This window comes from Hyperolius riggenbachi, chromosome 1, assembly GCF_040937935.1.
Source record: "Hyperolius riggenbachi isolate aHypRig1 chromosome 1, aHypRig1.pri, whole genome shotgun sequence".
In the NCBI taxonomy this organism is placed as follows: domain Eukaryota; kingdom Metazoa; phylum Chordata; class Amphibia; order Anura; family Hyperoliidae; genus Hyperolius; species Hyperolius riggenbachi.
In genome coordinates, this window is record NC_090646.1 from 87,796,895 (window position 1) to 87,817,637 (window position 20,743).

General features: G+C 42.7%; 1 protein-coding gene across 2 annotated transcripts in view; it reads right to left on the minus strand.

The window, feature by feature from the left end:
* Nucleotides 1-20,743, minus strand: part of DOK7 (docking protein 7) — a 214,803-nt gene that overhangs the window by 22,635 nt on the left and 171,425 nt on the right. For both annotated transcript variants that reach the window (XM_068267203.1, XM_068267194.1), the window contains exons 8-9: nt 14,066-14,114; nt 12,329-12,400 (exon numbers count right to left, since the gene is read on the minus strand). In XM_068267203.1, coding sequence (XP_068123304.1) covers nt 12,329-12,400; nt 14,066-14,114 — 121 coding nt within the window. The remainder of the gene's footprint in view (nt 1-12,328; nt 12,401-14,065; nt 14,115-20,743) is intronic.

Genomic DNA, 20,743 nt, shown 5'->3' on the forward strand with positions numbered 1-20,743 from the left:
CGTAAGTATTAGGGGGGCTTGAGCGCTCATGAAGACGGGCCGCTCCACAGGGGCGTTGCTAGCCCCAAATATTAGTGGCACGTGCCACGGATCTATTCTGGGGTGCACGGATGTCCCCCCAGGCAGAGCTTGAGCTGTGGAGCCTCTATGGGGGCATGCTGGTAGCTGTGATGCATCAATGGGGGCATGTTGGGTGCTGTGGTGCCATGCTGGGTGTTGTGGTGCCTTTATGGGGGTATGCAGGGAGCTGTGGTTATTCTATGGGGATATGCTGGGAGTTGTGGTGCCTCAATGGGATGCCTGTGGGAGCAAGGGGGGAGTCCACTAGAAGGTCAGGGAATGCTATGGGGGGGCTGCCAGATAACCTGGCGGCAGACCAGCCCACCCAGCAGAAAGCCAGACCAGCCAGCACAGAAGCCAGGTAACTCTGCCTAGTTATGTTTAAGTGGCATTGCCTATTTATGTGATGTGCTGCATTTATTCATATTTTTTGTATTACTGGCTTCAACCAACATTTTTGCTGGGCAGGCCTACTTACACTGCTGTTAAGTTCATGTAAATTTGTCTCCACTGGCCCAAAAACGCCCCTGCCGCTCCATACGGCACACGAGTGAGTGCCCTCTCTCTCATGCACTCGCATGTGTACAGTATGCCACCTGTCTTCAGGAGGACTCGGCTTCTGAAGACTTCCAAAGTTCCACGCGGTGGGGGATTCAAATGGGGAAGCTGCCGCTGCAACAAGGGCCCTGTGAGAGGAGAGGGAAGGCTCTGCAGGACCCAGAGCCTTCCCTCTCCTTAGGTAAGTATCTGCTTCATTTTTTTTTCTATCGATTCCTGATGACTTTAAATACTATTCCCCCTCCAAGTAATAGTAAATTGGAGGGAGAAGTAATATAGGGTCCGGCTTTGTTACATTATGTAACGCCTATGGTGGCGCACAGGTCAGGCGCAGTGTGGCGAAGAGCGCACTGAAGTAACCTGCTTCATGAAGGACTATCTATAGCAGTAAGATCAAGAAATCCTGAAAATGATCGAGGGTCCACCACGGAGCTCTGAACTCAACACTGTTCAGTCTGCCAGAGGTTACATGAAGAGATAGAAGCATTTGATACTAAAGCCATCCCGTATCGAGTTGATTCGCATCAGATGTGACCACTCTGCCTGAAGCCTGAAAAATATTGCCCCAAAATGTTTGATTAACAGTGATGAGCAAAAATGCTAATATTCTTTTCACATTAATTTTTGCGAAATTATTGTTAAATTCGATGTTTGAGTGGAAATTCCATTGAAAATTCATATTGTTTTCCACGCTTTTTGTGAATTTTTGTTGTAAAAATATTGATTTTCACATTTCCGCTGTAAAAATTGTGAAAATATATATTTTTTTGCATTGACGCATTTTACACAATTTTTGCCGTAAAAATATATAGATTTTTTTTAAAAAATTATACGGTAAAAATGCAAAAATACAAGCCTATTTTCCACAAAAAATTCTCAAAATCGAAAATAAAATTTTTGATGTGAAAATGACTTTGGCAAAAATTTGCAAGCAACACTGTTGATTCATTTAAAAACGATCTGAACTATCAGACAGGCTGGATGGGGCTGGAAGGGCGGACCATAGCTTTGTACTGTTCAATTAAACTTCAATAGATAACCTGCTGAAATGTATTGAATATCGATGTGCTGTGTGCAGTAGGGATGATCAATGAGATGCAAATATTTCAGTTTTTATGCAAATGTATGTAAATTGTAATGCAAATATATACAACTTAATTGGTCCATGTTTAAGCTGCATATATTTGCATACACATTTACATACATTTGCATATACTTGGAAATATCTGAATCTCAATGATCATCGCTAGTGTGCAGCAGTAATCATCAATCACAATCCGATAAGGGTGTAATCAGAGAGTGATAAATGGGTTTTCTAGTTGCTACTTCAGAGGAAAATTGAATGTTTATGGCCAGCTGAAATCCACAGAGGAACACTGGTTGGTTTTCCTACATGCTTGGAAGTAGGGATGGTCAATGTGATGCAAATAATTTTGAGTTGGTGAAGGATTATGCAAATTTTATATGCAAATGTATGCAGCTTGAAAATAGACTAATCGAATTTTAGTCAGTCCTAGTTACCTCTTCATAAGCAGCTGTCCACATTCTCAAATAGAGAGAGAAAGGCCCCTAGGGCTGGAACCCACTATAGCGATTTTGTGAGTGTTTAGGGAGCGATTCAAACTGCTAGCGATTTCCCTAAACGCTCAGCTAATGTTAATGGACGAGACAAATTCCACTGGAGCGGTTGCGATTATCAAAATTGCAAACGCAGGACATGCAGCATTTTTGAGCATTAGTGATTAGCGTTAGCGTTTCTGCAGTGTAAAGTATATAAACGCTGGCATAATTGCTCGTCAAAACCTACACAGAGCGATTGTGCTAGAGTTTTTACATTACTGCACACTGTAACAAAATTAAAATTAATTGAAAGGACCAATCAGAATTAAAAACGCTAATTGCTACACAACAGCTGGCAAATTGATTACACTTTTTAAAATCGCTACCGAAAACGCTCATGAAATCGATTACAAACCGCTCAAACAAAACGCTAGCGATTGCGATTAGTGATAGTGTTTTGTAGTGGGTTCCATGCCTGATTCAATTAACTCTTTCTCCTGAGTTTTCTCCTAGGAGCTCATTTTTCATATTCTCTTAAAAATAACTATTCAGTACTTTCAACTAAAAAGTACATGACAAAAATACTATCAAAAATATTTTTTATTATTTTCTTACTTGCTGGTGGTTTAAAGGGCATTTTATTGACAGGGTGGGAAAATATTACCTAGGACAGGGGTGTCCAAACTTTTTAGGCCAAGGGTCATATGGCTGTTTTTGCAAGTGCCGAACTAGCGAAATTCAACACGATTTGCTGATTGCCGTTGGGGACGCTATGCCTGTGACATTTTGTCGAATAAAACATTTCCATGGGAAGTAACGAATGTACTGTGTGCAGTTATTATAGTGGCAGCTGCTAACAGCGGCTGCTATTGCTGCTGGCATAATGGTGGCTGCTAATCAGTGGCTGCTACTGCTACAGTGGTGGCTGCTAATCAGTGGCTGCTACTGCTACAGTGGTGGCTGATAACTTACAGGCGAGCAAAAGGAAAGGCAGAGCAGCAACGCAAGTTGGCCTGTGGGTATGGCCGGATTTCTGGAAAGGCCACAAAGGCCCAGGCCTTGGGCAGTTGCAGCCCACAGGGACATTTGGACATGAAGGAGGCGTTACTACATATGAAAGAGGAGGGTGAAAATGGGACGCAACACATGAACAAGAAAACTGATGCTCGAAAGAGCTGTTCATAAGAGAAAAGGGCTGCTGTACATGTATGGTACACAAGTAGAGGGGGCTGCACATGGAATGGGAGGGGGCTGCTGTACATGTATGGAACACAAGTAGAGGGGGCTGCACATGGAATGGGATGGGGCTGCTGTACATGTATGGAACACAAGTAGAGGGGGCTGCACATGGAATGGGAGGGGGCTGCTGTACATGTATGGTACACAAGTAGAGGGGGCTGCACATGGAATAGGAGAGAGGCTGCTGTACATGTATGGAACACAAGTAGAGGGGGCTGCACATGGAATGGGAGGGGTGCTGCGGCACAAGAAAGGGGAGCCACAACATACTTAGGCTAGGGGGACTAAAAATATAAATAAAAAAATCAGGGCTTGCCTACGGCTGTATGGAATTAACAGCTGGAGGCCTGGAACCCACTACAAATCGCTAATCACAATCGCTATCATTTTGTATGAGCGTTTTGTAAGCGATTTCATGAGCGTTTTTGGTGATTTTGGTGGCGATTTTAAAAAGTGTAAGCGTTTTGCCAGCGATTGTGTAGCGATTAATGTTTTTTTATTCCGATTGGTCCTTTCAATTGATTGAATTTTTTTTTACAGTGTGCAGTAATTTCAAAACGCTAGCAAAATCGCTCTGTGTAGGTTTTGACAAGCGATTATGCCAGCGTTTATATACTTTACACTGCAGAAACGATAACCGCTAACGCTAAGTGCTAAAATGCTGCATGTCCTGCATTTGCCATTTTGGTAATAGCAATTGCTCCAGTGGAATTTGGCCCATCCATTAACATTAGCTGAGCGTTTAGGGAAATCGCTAGCGTTTTGAATCGCTCCCTAAATGCTCTCAAAATCGTTCTAGTGGGTTCCAGCCCGTAGAGAGCTTTGGGGGGTACCAGAAAAGGCTTGATGGGCTGCATCTGGCCCTCAGGCCAGACTTTGGACATGCCTGGTCTAAGAGAAAACTCAGGAGAAAAAGTTTGCATAAGAGCCAGAGAGAGGCAAGTTTTATCCACTAAAGTTTGTAAAGTTTTTTTAAATATGCGGTGTATAACTGTCCTGGAAAGAATGTATTTTTCTCTAGAGAAGTTCAGATCCTCTTTAAACTTTCAAATTGGCTGCCTACACTGTGTTGTGAGTGACAAGTACACCCTAATTAAGGTTCATTATTATTCTATCTAGAAATTCTAATATACGTATTCAGGGTTCTTAACAGGACATCTCTCCAACGTTGAAGTAAAGTCTTTTTGCACTCAGGGGTAATCTAATTCCATGACTGTCTTTTGAGGTGGCTTTGCTGAGGTGCTGGGGACAGGCTGAGGAGTGTACTTTGAGAGACGTAGGTGGATATAGCTCCCCCGGTGGGAGGAAGACTTATGGCTAAATGACATTTTTACACTGTATAAACACGCTATGCTGTCTATTCCCGTAAGCCTTATCTGTCAAGAGTACAGGTAATAGGAGTTTAGCTTAGTTCATTCAGCCCAGTTTAGCTCCACTGGTCGATAGGTCAGTAACAGTGACAGGTATAATACGGTGTGCAGGACCATTCAATTCCCTTAGCTATTAACTACCAAAACATTTTATCTGAGAAATTTATATACAGCTCTCATACCTGCCTAAAGCAAATCCCTGCTGCTTTTCATATGTTATCAAACAATGCAACTGCTTTTCAAGTAAAATTTCCTCCATCAGTAAACAAAAATGTCAGTAACACGCACGGTGGCGTAGTGGTTAGCTCTCTCGCCTTGCAGCGCTGGGTCCCTGGTTCGAATCCCAGCCAGGGCACTATGTGCAAAGAGTTTGTATGTTCTCTCCGTGTCTGTGTGGGTTTCCTTCGGGCACTCTGGTTTCCTCCCACATTCCAAAAAAAACATACAGATAAGTTAATTGGCTCCCCCTAAAAATTGGTCCTAGACTACAGTACTTACACTACATAATATAGACATATGGCAATGGTAGGGATTAGATTGTGAGCTCCTTTGAGGGACAGTTAGTGACAAGACAATATATATATATATATATATATATATATATATATATATATATATATATATATATATATATATATATATATATATATATATACACACTGTACAGCGCTGCGTAATATGTCGGCGCTATATAAATACTAAATAATAATAATAATAATAATAGGTACGTCAGGCCTTCAGGGAATACCGCAGTATTCCCTTTTGGTATTATCTGGCCAAGCAGGAAGTGACGCTCAGCTCCTGCCAGTCAAGCGATAACGTGCGCAGTAGTATATTGCAAAAAATACACTTCCACGCATGCCCGATGCGTAAAACCTGTGGCGGGTTTTCACACCGACACGCGTCACCATAGACTCACTTGACTTCCGGTCCGCCCCACGTCAACGCAGATATGCGTTGTAACGTATATTTGAAGCGCGTGTTAATATGTGAATATACCCATAGACTTTCATTAGACTAGCGTTAAGCTGCGGCAAATTGCCACAACGCAACGCCACAGTGTGAAAGGGCCCTGAAAGTGCTGGGACACTGAAACACGAAACAGGTAAAAACGGAGCTGCGCATAGGCAGCAATGCGCAATGCTAATAGCTGCAATCAGCGGTAATTTGGGCACTAAAGGTGCCCGATAAAATAGCAGACACAAGGCCACCTCCGCCAACAGACTTGACCCTTTGTTGATGCCCCCGGGGCCAGGAAGCCATCTGCCTTGTACCTCTAGGACTCATCCTAACTCAACTGCTGCACCCTGCAGAGTCTCACCTGTCCTGGCAGGCACAGCGATCTGTCAGTCTATGGCTCCGTGCACTCCCATCTTTATCATCCACTGGCTGCATCTTCTCTGTAATCTGTGGGCATTAAGTAAAGGAGGAGCGGCGCACCGGCAAGGATGAAGACAGAAGTGCACATAGCGGACTGACAGAGGAGTGCGCCTGCTGGGACAGGTGAGATGATACTCTGCAGGGGCCCAAGGGAGTAACAATTAACTACTTAATGCACCAGGTGCAGTATAATCACGGCCCGGGTAAACTTCACGTGAAGTCCCAGGGCTGTGGCTACATGTCTTCAGCGGCAGGCTGCCGCCACTAGCGCCCACGCGTGCTCCCGTCTCTGCCCGTTAGCGGAGAGATAAATGAATGGGAACGCAGCTCCCATTCATTAATCTAAGTCCCCATGTCAATGAACGCTGGCATCTATTAGATGCCTGTGTCATTGTATCTTCCTGGAGCGGCAGTGCCACGCATAACTTACATACGCAAATCAGAAATAATGCACGAGGACATCTTGTGGCCAAATAGTAAAACTACATCTAAATGCAGTTTATTTAATAAAAATACCAACACTTACCATTTAAAATTAACTATTTCCCTCCCACAATCTCCCATAGTACCCAAACATTTTTTTTAATAAAAAAAAAAATTACAAAAAAAAATAAATACATAAATAGTTATCTTAGGAACTGAACTTTTTTTAGTAGGTATGTCAAGAGGGTATATTACTGTTGTTTTTTAATTTACGTGCCTGTAATTAGTCATGGTAGCAAAACTAAAAAAAAACAAAACTTTATTTCCAAATAAAATATTGGCGCCATACATTGTACTAGGGAAATATTTTAAATGCTGCAATAACCAGGACAAATGGGCAAATAAAATATGTGGGTTTTATCCACAGTAGAACGTTTTATTTCAACACTATAATGGCCGAAAACTGAGAAATAATGAATGTTTTCAATTTTTTTTCTTATTATTGCAATTAAAATGCATTTAGAATAAAATAATTCTTAGAATAATGTACCTCCCAAATGCACAGACTAACCAGCAAGCTCATGGTGACCCAGAACTCATTGGAGTGTGTAAGGGACTACAATGGTCCTAAAAGCCCCCTTACTAAGATGTTAAGAAAAACAAAAGTTTGCCTCCCAAAGAAAGCCTAATTGGTGGTGAAAAAAAGATATAGATCATTTTGTTGATCATTTTGGTGATTAGTAGTGGTTAAGTTGTTTTATGAAAGAATGGGAGGAGTGCTGACAGGTTAAAATTGCTTTGGTCCTAAAGGAGTAAAAACCCCTCAGTGGTGAAGTGGTTAAGTTGGGGGGAGACCTGGGTGGACCCGACTCAGGACCCTGGGGCAATTGCCAGGGTTGCCCCTTTGGTAGCAGTGGCCCTGTGCCAAAAAAGGCACCATCCTGAGCTGATCAAAATGCATGATCACCTGGGTACAGCAGGTGGAAAATTGTATCTGCTATCTTTATTGTCATTCAGTAACATCTCCACTATCTAAAATCACTAAGAGAAGCAGTAGTGTCGTACGGTAAAAGCAAGACGTTTTGAATCTGGATGATACCATTTATTGGCTAACTTAGAAGAAATCAGTCTGGGGAAGCTGTCATACTATAAAGCTTACTGCTTTTCTTCTACGTTATCCAAAAAATGGTTTTACCCTGATTCAAAACTAGCCTCAAGAGAAAAGAGAGCAGTACTGAGAAAAATGTGTTTATGTCTCTTTTTACTGGGAATTTTTCACACAGCACTTTTAATTGAATCATGTAAATATACTGTATATCTGCATGTGTTCAACTATCAGTAGCCCTTAACCCTAGCAATTACTGGGCTTCAATCAGGTCCAGGCTACTTTATTATGGGAAATGAGGAACAGAGAGGAATATTTGAGGGACAGATGGCCAGTCTGTTTGTGCAACCCATAAAGGTCCATTTGAGAAAGGGCCAAACATATCTACACAAACACATACAGCTGTGCTATATCCCATTAACCTCTTATTATTGCTAGAAAGTGTCTATATTGGTCTTATCCTCTTATTTATTACTCAAACAACATAAAGACATTTCTTCTTATGACATTCTTCTAGGCCCATATGCAGTTCACCTTTTCTCCCACCTTTTGTGCTAGGTGATTTTTTTATCAATAAAAGGCCTTCTAAGCCAACTACAGGCAAGAAAATACTATAATAATTTTGACAATCCTTTTTACCTACTTTTTGGTACTTACTGAGTTCTGAAAAGTTTTTTTTTAACCATTTGAGGACCGCAGTGTTAAACCCCCCTAAAGACTAGGCCATTTTTTGCTAAATTGGCCACTGCAGCTTTAAGACCTAGCTGCAGGGCCACACAACTCAGCACACAAGTGATTCCCCCACCCCCCTTTTTCTCCCCACCAACATAGCTTTCTGCTGATGGGGTCTGATCACCCCCAGCATTGTTTATTTATTTTTTATAAATATTTATTTTATTATTTTCCTAATAAATTTCCATATTGTTTTTAAACATGCCCTCCCTCCCCCCACCAGCCAATCATTGCGATCGGCTGACATAGGCTTCAGCCTATGACAGCCTATCACCCCTGAGCCTCTGGAGGGGACAGCTGTGTCACACGGCTGTCCCCAGTACAATACTGCTTTAGATCGCAGCACTGAATGGACTGAAAAGACAGCGGTTCCGCCATCTAACAGTCTCCTAGCGGCGATCGCAGCTGGGAGACTGAAGGTGGGGCGGAGCTCCGTCTACACTGAGGAGATTCGCGCGCATTAGCGCGTTCGATCTCCTGCAAAACAGGCCCACAGGACCTTATGCCAATCGGCGTTAGGCGGTCCTGGGGCTGCTGCCTCGGCCACCCCCATCGGCGTGACGCGGTCAGCAAGTAGTTAAACAGAATATGAAAAAGTAGAAGAAAGAGTGACTCTAATAAAGGCCACAAATGGATTAATGAAACCATACCTCTGTCCAAGTTGTGCTCCTTATTAAATACAACCTAACACATACTGCCTTTAGGTACACTATGGCCCTCATGTAATTAACTTTTTCTGCTAAGTTTTCTCCTAGTCATATTGGTGTAGGTGTTACATGATGGTGGAGGAATGTGACATGCCGAGGCTCAGATCTGACTCCATAAGGGGGGGGGGGCACCTGTCTAGCACTGGTACCGAGCGGTAACCAGTGCCTGGCTGACGAAGAATTCACCGCCTGTCAGTTGCCCATTTGAACGGGCCTAATAGTAAAGCTGGTTTTACACTTGATTTGTGTGATATGATGGGGTGCAAGCACTGCAGATATGAGGCTTCCTATGACCCTGTGCCATGGTACGGTGGCAGGGTCTTATGCATAGGCCTGCCCACAGGCTAATAACGCACTCCCTGCTGGGCAGAAAGCACATCACTGGGATTCCCATCAGTCCGCGTCGCACCATGTTCCTGTTGTGCACACTTCCTGTTGTGCACACTGCCTGTGTATGACTTGCATTATTGCATAATCTGTATGGTAGGCATGGATCTTGTGGTAACTCCCTGCAGCATTTACGTTGACATTTTGGGCGATTTGGATACTCCGGCTGGCAATGCTGGCAATAGCTTGAGCCTGAATTACTCCAAGAAGGGATGAGTAGTGTTAGGCATAGGGTTTACTCCGTAGCTAGGGGTAGAATACTAGAATTAATGTAGATGCAGGTAAAAGCCTTAGGAGAATATGGACAGTATTGCCTACATTCTACTAGCGGCTTCACTTGACACCCAAATTAGCTAGTGCCTTTTTCTGATGTACTTTAAATTACTGTCTTGGATGGAAAAGTAGGGGAAGCAGGAAATTTGGGCGCATGAGGCAGGTGGACAAAAAGGGCGCCGTCATTCACTCCCATAATAAATATCGTTTAATCGGCGCCCAACAGGAAAAAAGGGCGCCGGAGAAAAATAACGTTTTAAAAGCGGCGCCCGGAGACTTTTAATGTTTTATAACTGTTTCTCATGATTACACATTATTTAATGATTTATAATTTTTTAAACATTATTTTTAAACGAAAAACAGTACAATATTTTTTTAAAACATTACTTTTAAACGAAAAACCGTACAATTTTTTTTTTACATTTTTAAACGAAAAACCGCACCATATTTTTTTTTAAATTTATGCTTATCACAGGGGGGTCTTAGGTTTAGGCACCACCAGGGGGTCTTAGGTTTAGGCACCAACAGGGGGGTCTTAGGTTTAGGCACCAACAGGAAGGTCTTAGGGTTAGGCACCACCAGGGGGGTCTTAGGTTTAGGCACCAACAGGGGGGTCTTAGGGTTAGGTACCACCAGGGGGGTCTTAGGGTTAGGCACCACCAGGGGGGTCTAGGGGTTAGGGGAAGGTACAGGGAGGGTTCTGTGTGAGAGTAGGGTTAGGTATAGCTTTAGTAAAATTCTTATTAATGTTTTAAAAAACGTTATTATAAATTTCAATTTTTAAACAGGGAAGATTAACGTTTTTAAAATTGCCGATTTTATACACATTATTTAATGATTTATAACTTTATAAAACATTATTTTTAAACGAAATATAACACAAAATTTTTTTAAACGTTATTCATGATTATCTTTTAAAACCCTGCGCCCTTTTTTCCCGGCGCCCTTTTTTTAGCGTACGCAAAAGTAGGTGTTAGGAATTGTGTGTTAGAAATTGTGCAGCGCCCTGTTTGCCCACTGGTGGCAGCTTATGCCCGGTCTATGATGAACTTTTACACTCCATAAGCAGGTGGTCTTTTACTGACTTCATGAGGACTTGTACTTTCCATTACTACTTATGGGCGGTACCCGGAGCTCTGATCACCAAGAGATTATCAGTGCCTCATTAATTAGGGCACACCTGTATTTAAGACGTCTTTTACGCGGGAGGCTGAAGGTGGTGAGTTCACTGCCTGCCAGCTGCTCCAATGCACCGTGTCCTGGCACTTACTAGCACTAGGCGAGGGTAGAGAACAGGCTGCTATCACACTGAGCCACATCACGTAAAGCTGTGTAACAAGATTAGAAACTCTGCGTTATTTGTTTCCTATTGACCATCTCAAGTTTTTAGTAGGCTTTTTTTAAAGAGAAATTCCTCCATCACTGTTAAATGACCTTCACCCACGTTTGAATTTGGAAAAATGTTGGTAAGCTCATATGACTTGGTCATAAACATGGCAAAAATACCCTCTGGAGTACAAACTGCCTATAAACTCCCACCTTGCTGGAAGAGTAATATGGATAAACTTCCAACCTGCTTCACAGAACAGAAGCCATTGTCAGTCAACAGCTGGTCTGATCCACTGGCCTGCAGCAAACTTCAATTCTCCCATCTGCCATTTTCTGTTAGAACAGATGGAATGAGGCACCCCAACAAAAAATTGTATATGTGCAAAATTTGTCAAGAGCGTTAACCTCTATGAGGCGCTCCTTTGCTCCAGAAAGATATCGCCAAGACGCTGTTTTTCCTTGACCTGAAGAAGAGGGTAAGACCCACAAACGCGTCATCCTGTTGAGTTTCTAATAAAAATTGTCTTTTATACCTTATGCCCCTAATTGAGGGAAGATTGTTTTATGTTAAAACCTTGGCAAATTTTGCACATAGAAAATGTTTTGCTTTGGCGCCTCTTCCCATCTGTTATAGCATCCTTCCCCTACACAGGGGTTTTCCACTGTAACTTTCTCCAGGGTCCACCTTTTTGGAGAGCGACTGACAATCATTCTGAAGAAGCCTCATCCACAGATCCATGTGGAGATGGGATTCTCCAATTGCTAATTACCACGATTGCCTTTAGCAACCTGGGTTTGTTAGTAGTAATTTACCTACCATCTAATTCAATTTATATTAATACTACACTATATGGGCACTCCTGGTGTTTTCAGGTTTTTTTTTTTCGGGTTCCTGATGTTCTTTGAAGTTTATCTACCGGACACACCCATTATTTTCTGTTAGAGATACTGTGTCAAGGCTGTGGTTTATATGCACATAAACACAAAACAAGCAAGCTTAATTAATGTTTGCCACTATTCATTGCAAGTGTAGAGTAGAGGAGGGGACTGCATTTAATTTTACACAATGGGATTTCCCTTTAAGTAACTCAATTTCTGTTATTTACATATATTTATTACTCCTTATCTATTTATCATTTTAATAATAATAATACAAAAAAGACATAACAACAAAAAAGTAGACATAAGTATTTAGTTATACTTACCAGAAAGAACTAGCATGGGAGGGACTTTATGTGGTTTAGAGGCTCCTGTTGAGGTTGATGCAGAGAATGCAGCTGTAACCAGTAGATAAAAAACAATATATTTAATTAGTCTATATTTAAGACAGAAAAGACTGACACATAAAGCTGTCACTAGCAGGCGCTACCTCTGACTTTATTCTGGCTCAGGTTTGGTTCACACCATTTTCGCTGGCCAATGAAAGTGTCATTTAAATGGAATCTACCACCATTCCATACAAATGAATGGAAGCGTTTTAAAACGATGCTGAAAGCAGTTGGTGCTATTTATGTAAACGTCACAGTAGATTAGGTCGTTTTGTCTTGTCATGGATGCTACATCTAGTGTCCAGTGTCAGCTGCCGGCTTGAAAATGCGCCGCGATGACAAAACGGAAACCTGTGCTAGCATTTCTCCTGCGGTGTTGCTATCAGTTTTATCTTTGGGGTCATCTGAAGGCAATTGTCTATGCTGTGAAGATATGAGATGTGCAGCAACTGAAACTATGGATACTGGAAGCCTGTGCTAGCATTTCTCCTGCGGTGTTGCTATCAGTGTGTGAAGAGTGGGAGAAGAGGGTTGCATTGACAATCCAACACAATGGGCAGCACATTGAACACATTTGATAAGTGGTCAGAAACTTGTAAATAACTCATGAAAGAATAAAGTTACGTTAAAAACAAGCACACCATTCTTTTTCTTGTGAAATTCCCAATACATTTGATGTGTCACATGACCCTATTCCTATTGAAAAAACAAAAGTTGGATTCAAAATGGCCAACTTCAAAATGGCCACCATGGTCACCACCCATCTTGTAAAGTTTTCCCCCTCACATATACTAATGTGCCACAAACAGGAAGTTAATATCACCAACCATTCCCATTTTATTTTATTAAGGTGTATCCATATAAATGGCCCACCCTGTAATATGCCCCTATATTAATTCTTCTGGGAGGCGGTATATATTTTAGGCCCTCTTCTCTATCACATTAAACAAGGAAGCATTTAAAAGGGTGATGTGGAGAGTTCTGCAAAATACCCTCTAATGTTTTGGGCAACATGGGGCGCTATATCTCAGAAGGAGGAGGGAACGCTAGACCATATGGGGATAGGGAGTCAAAAGTGCTTCAAAGGGGGAACCCCACACCCTACATCAATTTTCACCTGTGACTTGGTGGGACAACACTACCAACTAATAACATTTACAACAGCACAAACAGTAGCAGAAACGTAAGCTATAGTTAGTAAACGTAACATTAATGAAAAAGTAATGTGTATTCAAAATGAAAAAAATAAATAAAATAAATGAAGTTGTGACATTGTTACAATCATCACACATTTAGAGCGGATGAAATTCTAAATGCATATAGCCTCATATTCTCGATTTCTAATAATAATTTTCAAGCCATCTGCTGTGTGTCCGTCTGCCCCAGACAAGCCCCTCCTGCCCCAACCTGCTGTGATTAGCTGCATGCACCATCTCTCTAGCGCTCCATCCAATCAGTGCCGTGGCCAATCGCAGCAGCCAATCACAATGGTGCAGGGCAGGAGGGGGCTAGTTATATAATAATACACATGTAAAGATCACACTACATTAGAAATAAAACTGTAATATTCACATCATCATTACTGTAACTGCATGAATGTACTACTTCATAATGTTGATTAGTTCATCAAATATCCAATTTCTCATTCTACCTTTAGCTAAATCATTTTCCTACCTTGTAGTGAACTTGGGGATAAAGCTCCTGGATGTAGGGCTGTAGCTCCCTAAAAGATAAATACAGATGAAACACAGATGTATTTACAAGACAAGACAAGACAAATAACATTTATATTGCGCTTTTCTCCTTGCGGACTCAAAGCGCCAGAGCAGAGCAGCAGCCACTAGGGCGCGCTCTATTGGCAGTAGCAGTGTAAGGGAGACTTGCCAAAGGTCTCCTACTGAATTAGTGCTGGCTTACTGAACAGGCAGAGCCGAGATTCGAACCCAGGTCTCCTGTGTCAGAGGCAGAGCCCTTAACCATTACACCATCAGCCAACTATTACTATTAGAGACTGCATGGTACATCCTACCCGATCATATTATTATTATTATTATTACTTTTATTGATATAGCACTGACATCTTCCGCAGCACTTTACAAAGTGATGTGAGTAACTGTCCCTCGCCTCGGAGGAGCTCAAAATCAAATCCCTAATTTGGTCTTATATCCACTGTTGTCTAAGGTCAAATGAGGGGGAAGCCAATTAACCTAGCTGTATATTTTTGGGATGTTGGGGAAACCAGAGTGCCCGGAGGAAACCCACCTAGAGACGGGGAGAACATACAAACTCTTTGCAGATAGTGCCCTGGCTGCGATTTGAACCGGGTACCCAGTGTTGCAAGGCGAGCGTGCTAACCACTACAGCACCGTGCAAACATGTTAATTGGTTCCCTCCGAAACTGGCCTTAGTCTATTGTAGGGACATTAGACTATGGCTGTGGTAGGAATTAGATTGTGAGCTCTTCAGTACTGAACACCCAGTTATATTTATGCACTAGCTGAAGACCCGGCATTGCCCGGGTATGTATTTGGCTGGTGTTGGCTCCGCCTACTTTTTCTAATCCTAACACACAATTACTCAATGACCAAGTTTGTGAGCTTTAGGGTCTTTGGCATCAATAATTTGTATATTCCCATAGAAATTAAACAAATCAGATTGACTGTTTTGACTCCACTCCTCTCCATCATTTGAACCCCAGTCACCCAATGACTAACTGTAGCAGGTTTGAGGCATCTGCTATTAACAGTGTAAAAATGGTAGCAATTTAAATATTCCCCTTAAAAATCAACAGGTGAATTTTGATTGGCTATTATAGGCTCCACTGACTTCCCTAAATATTAATCTCAGTCACCCAGCTACCATCTGGGCAAAGTTTGAGAACCCTGCCATAAGCAGTGTAAGTAGGGCTGCAGTGTATATTTTCCCAGTGAAATTTGTTTTTGGTTCTGCCTACTTTTTGTAACCTGGACACACAGTCACTCAATGACCAAGTTTGTGAGCTTTCAGGTCCTTGGCATCAATCATTTTTATTTTCCCAGTGAAATGAAACAAATCTGATTGGCTGTTTGTCGCTCCTCCCCCTTTTCTGAATTTGAACCCCAGTGGCCCAATGACCAACTGTACCAGGTTTGAGGTTTGTGCCATTAACAGTGCAAGAATGGCAGCAATTTTAATATTCCCCTTGAAAATCAACAGGTGAATTTTGATTGGCTTTTTAGGCAGGGCTGTGGAGTCGGAGTCATGGAGTCGGAGTTGTGGAGTCGGGCAATTTTGGGTGCCTGGAGTCGGAGTCGGGAAAAAATGCACCGACTCCGACTCCTAATGAATTTGTAACTGTAATTAAAATAGAAAATATGATAAAATGTTCTATTTCTCAGATAATAGTCATTAAAAATAATGTATATATACAGTATATATACAGTAATAGCTGTGCTTAGTCCACAAAAATGAAATAAACCAATCAAAATTAGTTACTTGTGCTGCTTCAATAAAGCAGTCCCCGTATTTTTAAGGTCAGATATACAGATCTGATTGTGACTGTATATATGATGTGTACACAGAAATCTCTTATATATGTTACGGCCAGAACCCGAAGTTTGGCCACTTCTAGTTCTGGCCGGCCACTTCGGGTTCTGGCCGGCCATTGTGCGAAGTGGCCACTGCGCTGCGGCCAATGTGAGGAATGGAATGAATCCTGTAACATTCATGTATCTTCTGACCGCAGCGCAGCGGCCAAACGTATCGCAACTTAGTTATTTTAATGAAATTGAGCCGGCGACAATGAAACAGATGAAGCCGCCGGCTTTTTCTCTGCCTCTCTCTCTCTCCTTCCTCTCCCCGCCTCTCTCTCCTTCTCTTATTATGGGCAGCACTCGTGTCCCCCCTTCAGAGTCGTTCGTCGCGCCAGGGAGAGCAGAGCGGGGAGGCTGCAGACATCGCTTCTGCCAGCACCCCGCTCTGCAGGAACGGCAGGCTTCCCTGGTGCGACGAACGACTCTGGAGGGGGACACGTAGTGCTGCCCATAATAAGAGAAGGAGAGAGAGGCGGGGGGGAGGAGAGAGAAAGAGGCAGAGAAAAAGCCGCCGGCTTAATTTCATTAAAATAACTAAGTTGCGATAGGTTTGGCCGCTGCGCTGGGGCCAGAATATACATGAATGTTACAGGATTCATTCCATTCCTCACATTGGCCGCAGTGCAGCGGCCACTTCGCACATTGGCTGGCCAGAACGCGAAGTGGCCGGCCAGAACTAGAAGTGGCCAAACTTCGGGTTCTGGCCGTAACATATATACTAAATAACATCTATGCTGTAAGAATAAAGCCTGATGTGTAGCTGTGTCACTAATAGAGATGGTCAATGAGATGGAAATAATTCTGCATTGATGCTGATTTATGCAAATGTATGCACTCCCTTTGCTGATGAAATGAAATAATTTGATATGTTAAAATTTGGTTTAGTGACTGCAAATTAAAGGGTACCTGAGACGGATGAAAAGTAAAGTTTTATACATACCTGGGGCTTCCTCCAGCCCCCTTCAGGCTAATCAGTCCCTCGCTGTCCTCCACCACCCGGATCTTCTGCTATGAGTCCTGGTAATTCAGACAGTCAGCGCTGTCCGGCCGCATGCCGCTCCCACAGCCAGGAACATTCTGCACCTGCGCAATAGTGCTGCACAGGTGTAGTATGCTCCTGGCAGTGGAGTGTGTGCATGCACACTACACCCGACTGGCTCAAGTAGCTGGACTCATAGCAGAAGATCCAGGTGGTGGAGGAGGACAACGAGGGACGGATTATCCTGAAGGCGGCTGGAGGAAGCCCCAGGTATATATAAAACTTTAATTTCATCAGTCTCAGGTTTACTTTGTTACACAGTAGTACTATACTCTACATATGCACTCCCCACAGAGCTGCAGGGAATCCACTGAGAATGCTGTGCACATTGAACACAGAGGTGTTGTCTGTTTACAATCTCCTTATTCCCCTGCAGAGTACCTGCACATCATTCTTACATGTACCCACACTTACATTGCCTAGGGCCTGATAGATGTTCTTTGTTCCGGTTTGTACCTTTTACAAGTACTCTTACCAAGGACTAGTTTTAGTCTAAAGCGAATAAATATAGTAGTCTACATATCCTTCTCACTTCAGTTGTCTTGTAAAATTCCTAAGCGTTGGCAGTTAAGAGACGAATTTCACGTTACATACTTTTAATCAACAAAATTGTAATATGCAAATTAGAGGAGTCGGAGTCGGTGGAATCCTAAACTGAGTAGTCGGAGTCGGAGTCGGTGGATTTTTGGACCGACTCCACAGCCCTGTTTTTAGGCTCCAACCACTTTTCTGAATATTAGTCCCAGTCACCCAGTGACCAACTGTGCAAAGTTTGAGAACCCTGCCATTAACAGTGAATAAGGGATGCAGTTTACATTTTCCCAGGGAAATCTGTTTTTGTAGCCTTGACACACAGTCACTCAATGACCAAGTGTGTGAGCTTTCAAGTTCCTGGCATCAAAATTGTGTGAATGGAAGCATTTTATCCAACAACGAAATCTGATTGGCTGTTTGTGGCTCCGCCCCTTTAGTGAATTTGAACCCCAGTCACTTAATGACCGACTGTAGCAAGTTTGAGGCCCCTGCCATTAACAGTGTAAGAATGGCAGCAGTTTCAATATTCCCCTTGAAAATCAATAGGCAAATGTTGATTGGCTGTTGTAGGCTGAACCCACTTTTCTGAATTTTAATCCCAGTCACCCAGTGACCAACTATGTCAAGTTTGAGAACCCTGCCATTAACAGTGTAAGAATAGCTGCAGTTTATATTTTCCTATGTAAAAAGTTATTTAATTTTGGCTCTGCCCACTATTTCTAACCTTGACATACATTCACTCAATGACCACGTTTATGAGCTTTGGATCAATAAGTTGCATTTTCCCATTGAAATTAAACAAATCTGATTGGCTGTTTGTGGCCCGCTTGACCCTTTTCAGAATTTAAACCCCAGTCTCCCAGTAACTGACTGTACCAGATTTGAGGTCTCTGCCAGTGTAAGAATGGTAGCAATGTAAATATTCATCTTAAAAATCAAAAGGTGAATTTTGATTGGCTTTTGTAGGCTCCACCCACATTACTGCATATTAATTCCAGTCACCCAGTGGCCAACTGTGTCAAGTTTGGGAACCCTGCCATGAACAGTTTAACCCTCTGGGCGATACAATTATATCGCCCAAGAGGTGGCACAGCACTATTTTTTTAATTTTTTTTATTTTTTAAATCATGTAGCGAGCCCAGGGCTCGCTACATGATAGCCGCAGCGCAGCGGCATCCCCCCACCCACTCCGATCGCCTTCGGCGATCAGAGTAAGCAGGAAATCCCGTTCAGAACGGGATTTCCTGCTGGGCTTCCCTGGTCGCCATGGCGACGGGGCGGGATGACGTCACCGACGTCATGGACGTCGTGACGTCATAGGGAGTTCCGATCCACCCCTCAGCGCTGCCTGGCACTGATTGGCCAGGCTGCACAAGGGGTTGGGGAGGGGGGGGCTGCGCGGAACGGCGGGTAGCGGCGGATCGGCGGCGAGCGGCGGCGAGCGGAAGTTACACGCAGCTAGCAAAGTGCTAGCTGCGTGTAACAAAAAAAAAATTATGCAAATCGGCCCAGCGGGGCCTGAGAAATCCTCCTGCGCGACATACCCCGAGCTCAGCTCGGGATTATCGCTCAGGAGGTTAAGAATGGTTGCAGTTTATATTTTCTTATGTAAAAAATGTAGTTGTTGGCACCGCCCACTACCAAGTGTTGGGGTCCTTGGCATCAATAAGTTGCATTTTCCCATTGAAATGAAACAAATCTGATTGGCTGTTTGTGGCCTGCCCGCCTCCTTTTCAGAATTTATGCCCCAGTCTTCCAGTGACTGACTGTACCAGATTTGAGGCCACTGCTATTAACAGTGTAAGAATGGTAGCGATCTAAACATTCCCCTTAAAAATCAATAGGTGAATTTTGATTGCCTGTTGTAGGCTCCACCCACATTTCTGCATATTAATTCCAGTCACCCAGTGGCCAACTATGTCAAGTTTGGATCAATGCCATTAACAGTGTAAGAATGGCTGCAGTTTATATTTTCCCATGTAAAAAATGTAGTTATTGGCACCGCCCACTTTTTCTAACCTTGAAATACAGTCACTTAATTACCAAGTTTATGAGCTGTGGGGACCTTGGTATCAATAATTTGTATATTTCCATTGAAATTAAACAAATATGATTAACTGTTTGTGGCTCCGCCCCTTTCTGAATTTGAACCCCAGTCATCCAGTGACCGACTGTAGTAGGTTTGAAGCATCTGCTATTAACAGTGCAAAAATGCAACTTAAAGTGGACCTGAACTCAGAATGTCCTCTCTGCTCTAAATGATACATAACAGCATAATAAAAAAACATCTCTTTGTTACAGCTGATACAAATCCTAAAATAAACCTGCACAGTTTCTACTTCCTGATTCATGGAAGAAGACATATTGTTAACATCCAGTGCTTTCAAATGAGCTTATCTGCCAACTCTGCTGTGGTAGTCATGTGACTCAGGGGGCAAATCCGATAACAACTTGTGATTAGACACAAATAAGGGGGAATTAGACAGGCTAAACTCCCCAAATACATACAGGGTGCATTTCTCTATGTTTTCCTTCTGTCCTGTGCAAGAGTACAGGTCCACTTTAAATACTCCCCTTGAAAATCAACAGGTGAATTTTGATTGGCTGTTGTAGGCTCCACCCATTTTCCTGAATATTAATTCCAGTCACCCAGTGACCAACTGTGCAACGTTTGAGAACCCTGCCATTAACCATGTAAGAATGGTTGCAGTTTATATTTTCCCTGTGAAATTTGTTTTGACTCTGCCCACTTTTTTGTAACCTTGACACACAGTCACTCAATGACCAAGTTTGTGAGCTTTCAGGTTCCTGGCATCAAAATGTGTGAATGGAAGCAGTTTATCCATCAAGGAAATCTGATTGGCTGCTTGTGGCCCCGCCCCTTTAGAGAATTTGGACCTCAGTCACCCAGTGACTGACTGTAGCAAGTTTGAAGCCTCTCACATTAACAATGTAAGAATAGCAGCAGTTTAAATATTCCCTTTGAAAATCAATAGGTGAATTTTGATTGGCTGTTGTAGGCTGCACCCACTAAATATTAAGCTCCTTCACCGAGTGACCAAGTGCACCAAGTTTGAAAACTCTGCCATAAACAGTTTAAGAATGGCTGCAGTTTACATTTTCCCATTAAAAATTAATGGCTGAAATTTGATTGGCTGTTTTATGGTCCGCCCACTTTTTCTGGATTTGTAACCTCGGTCACCAAGT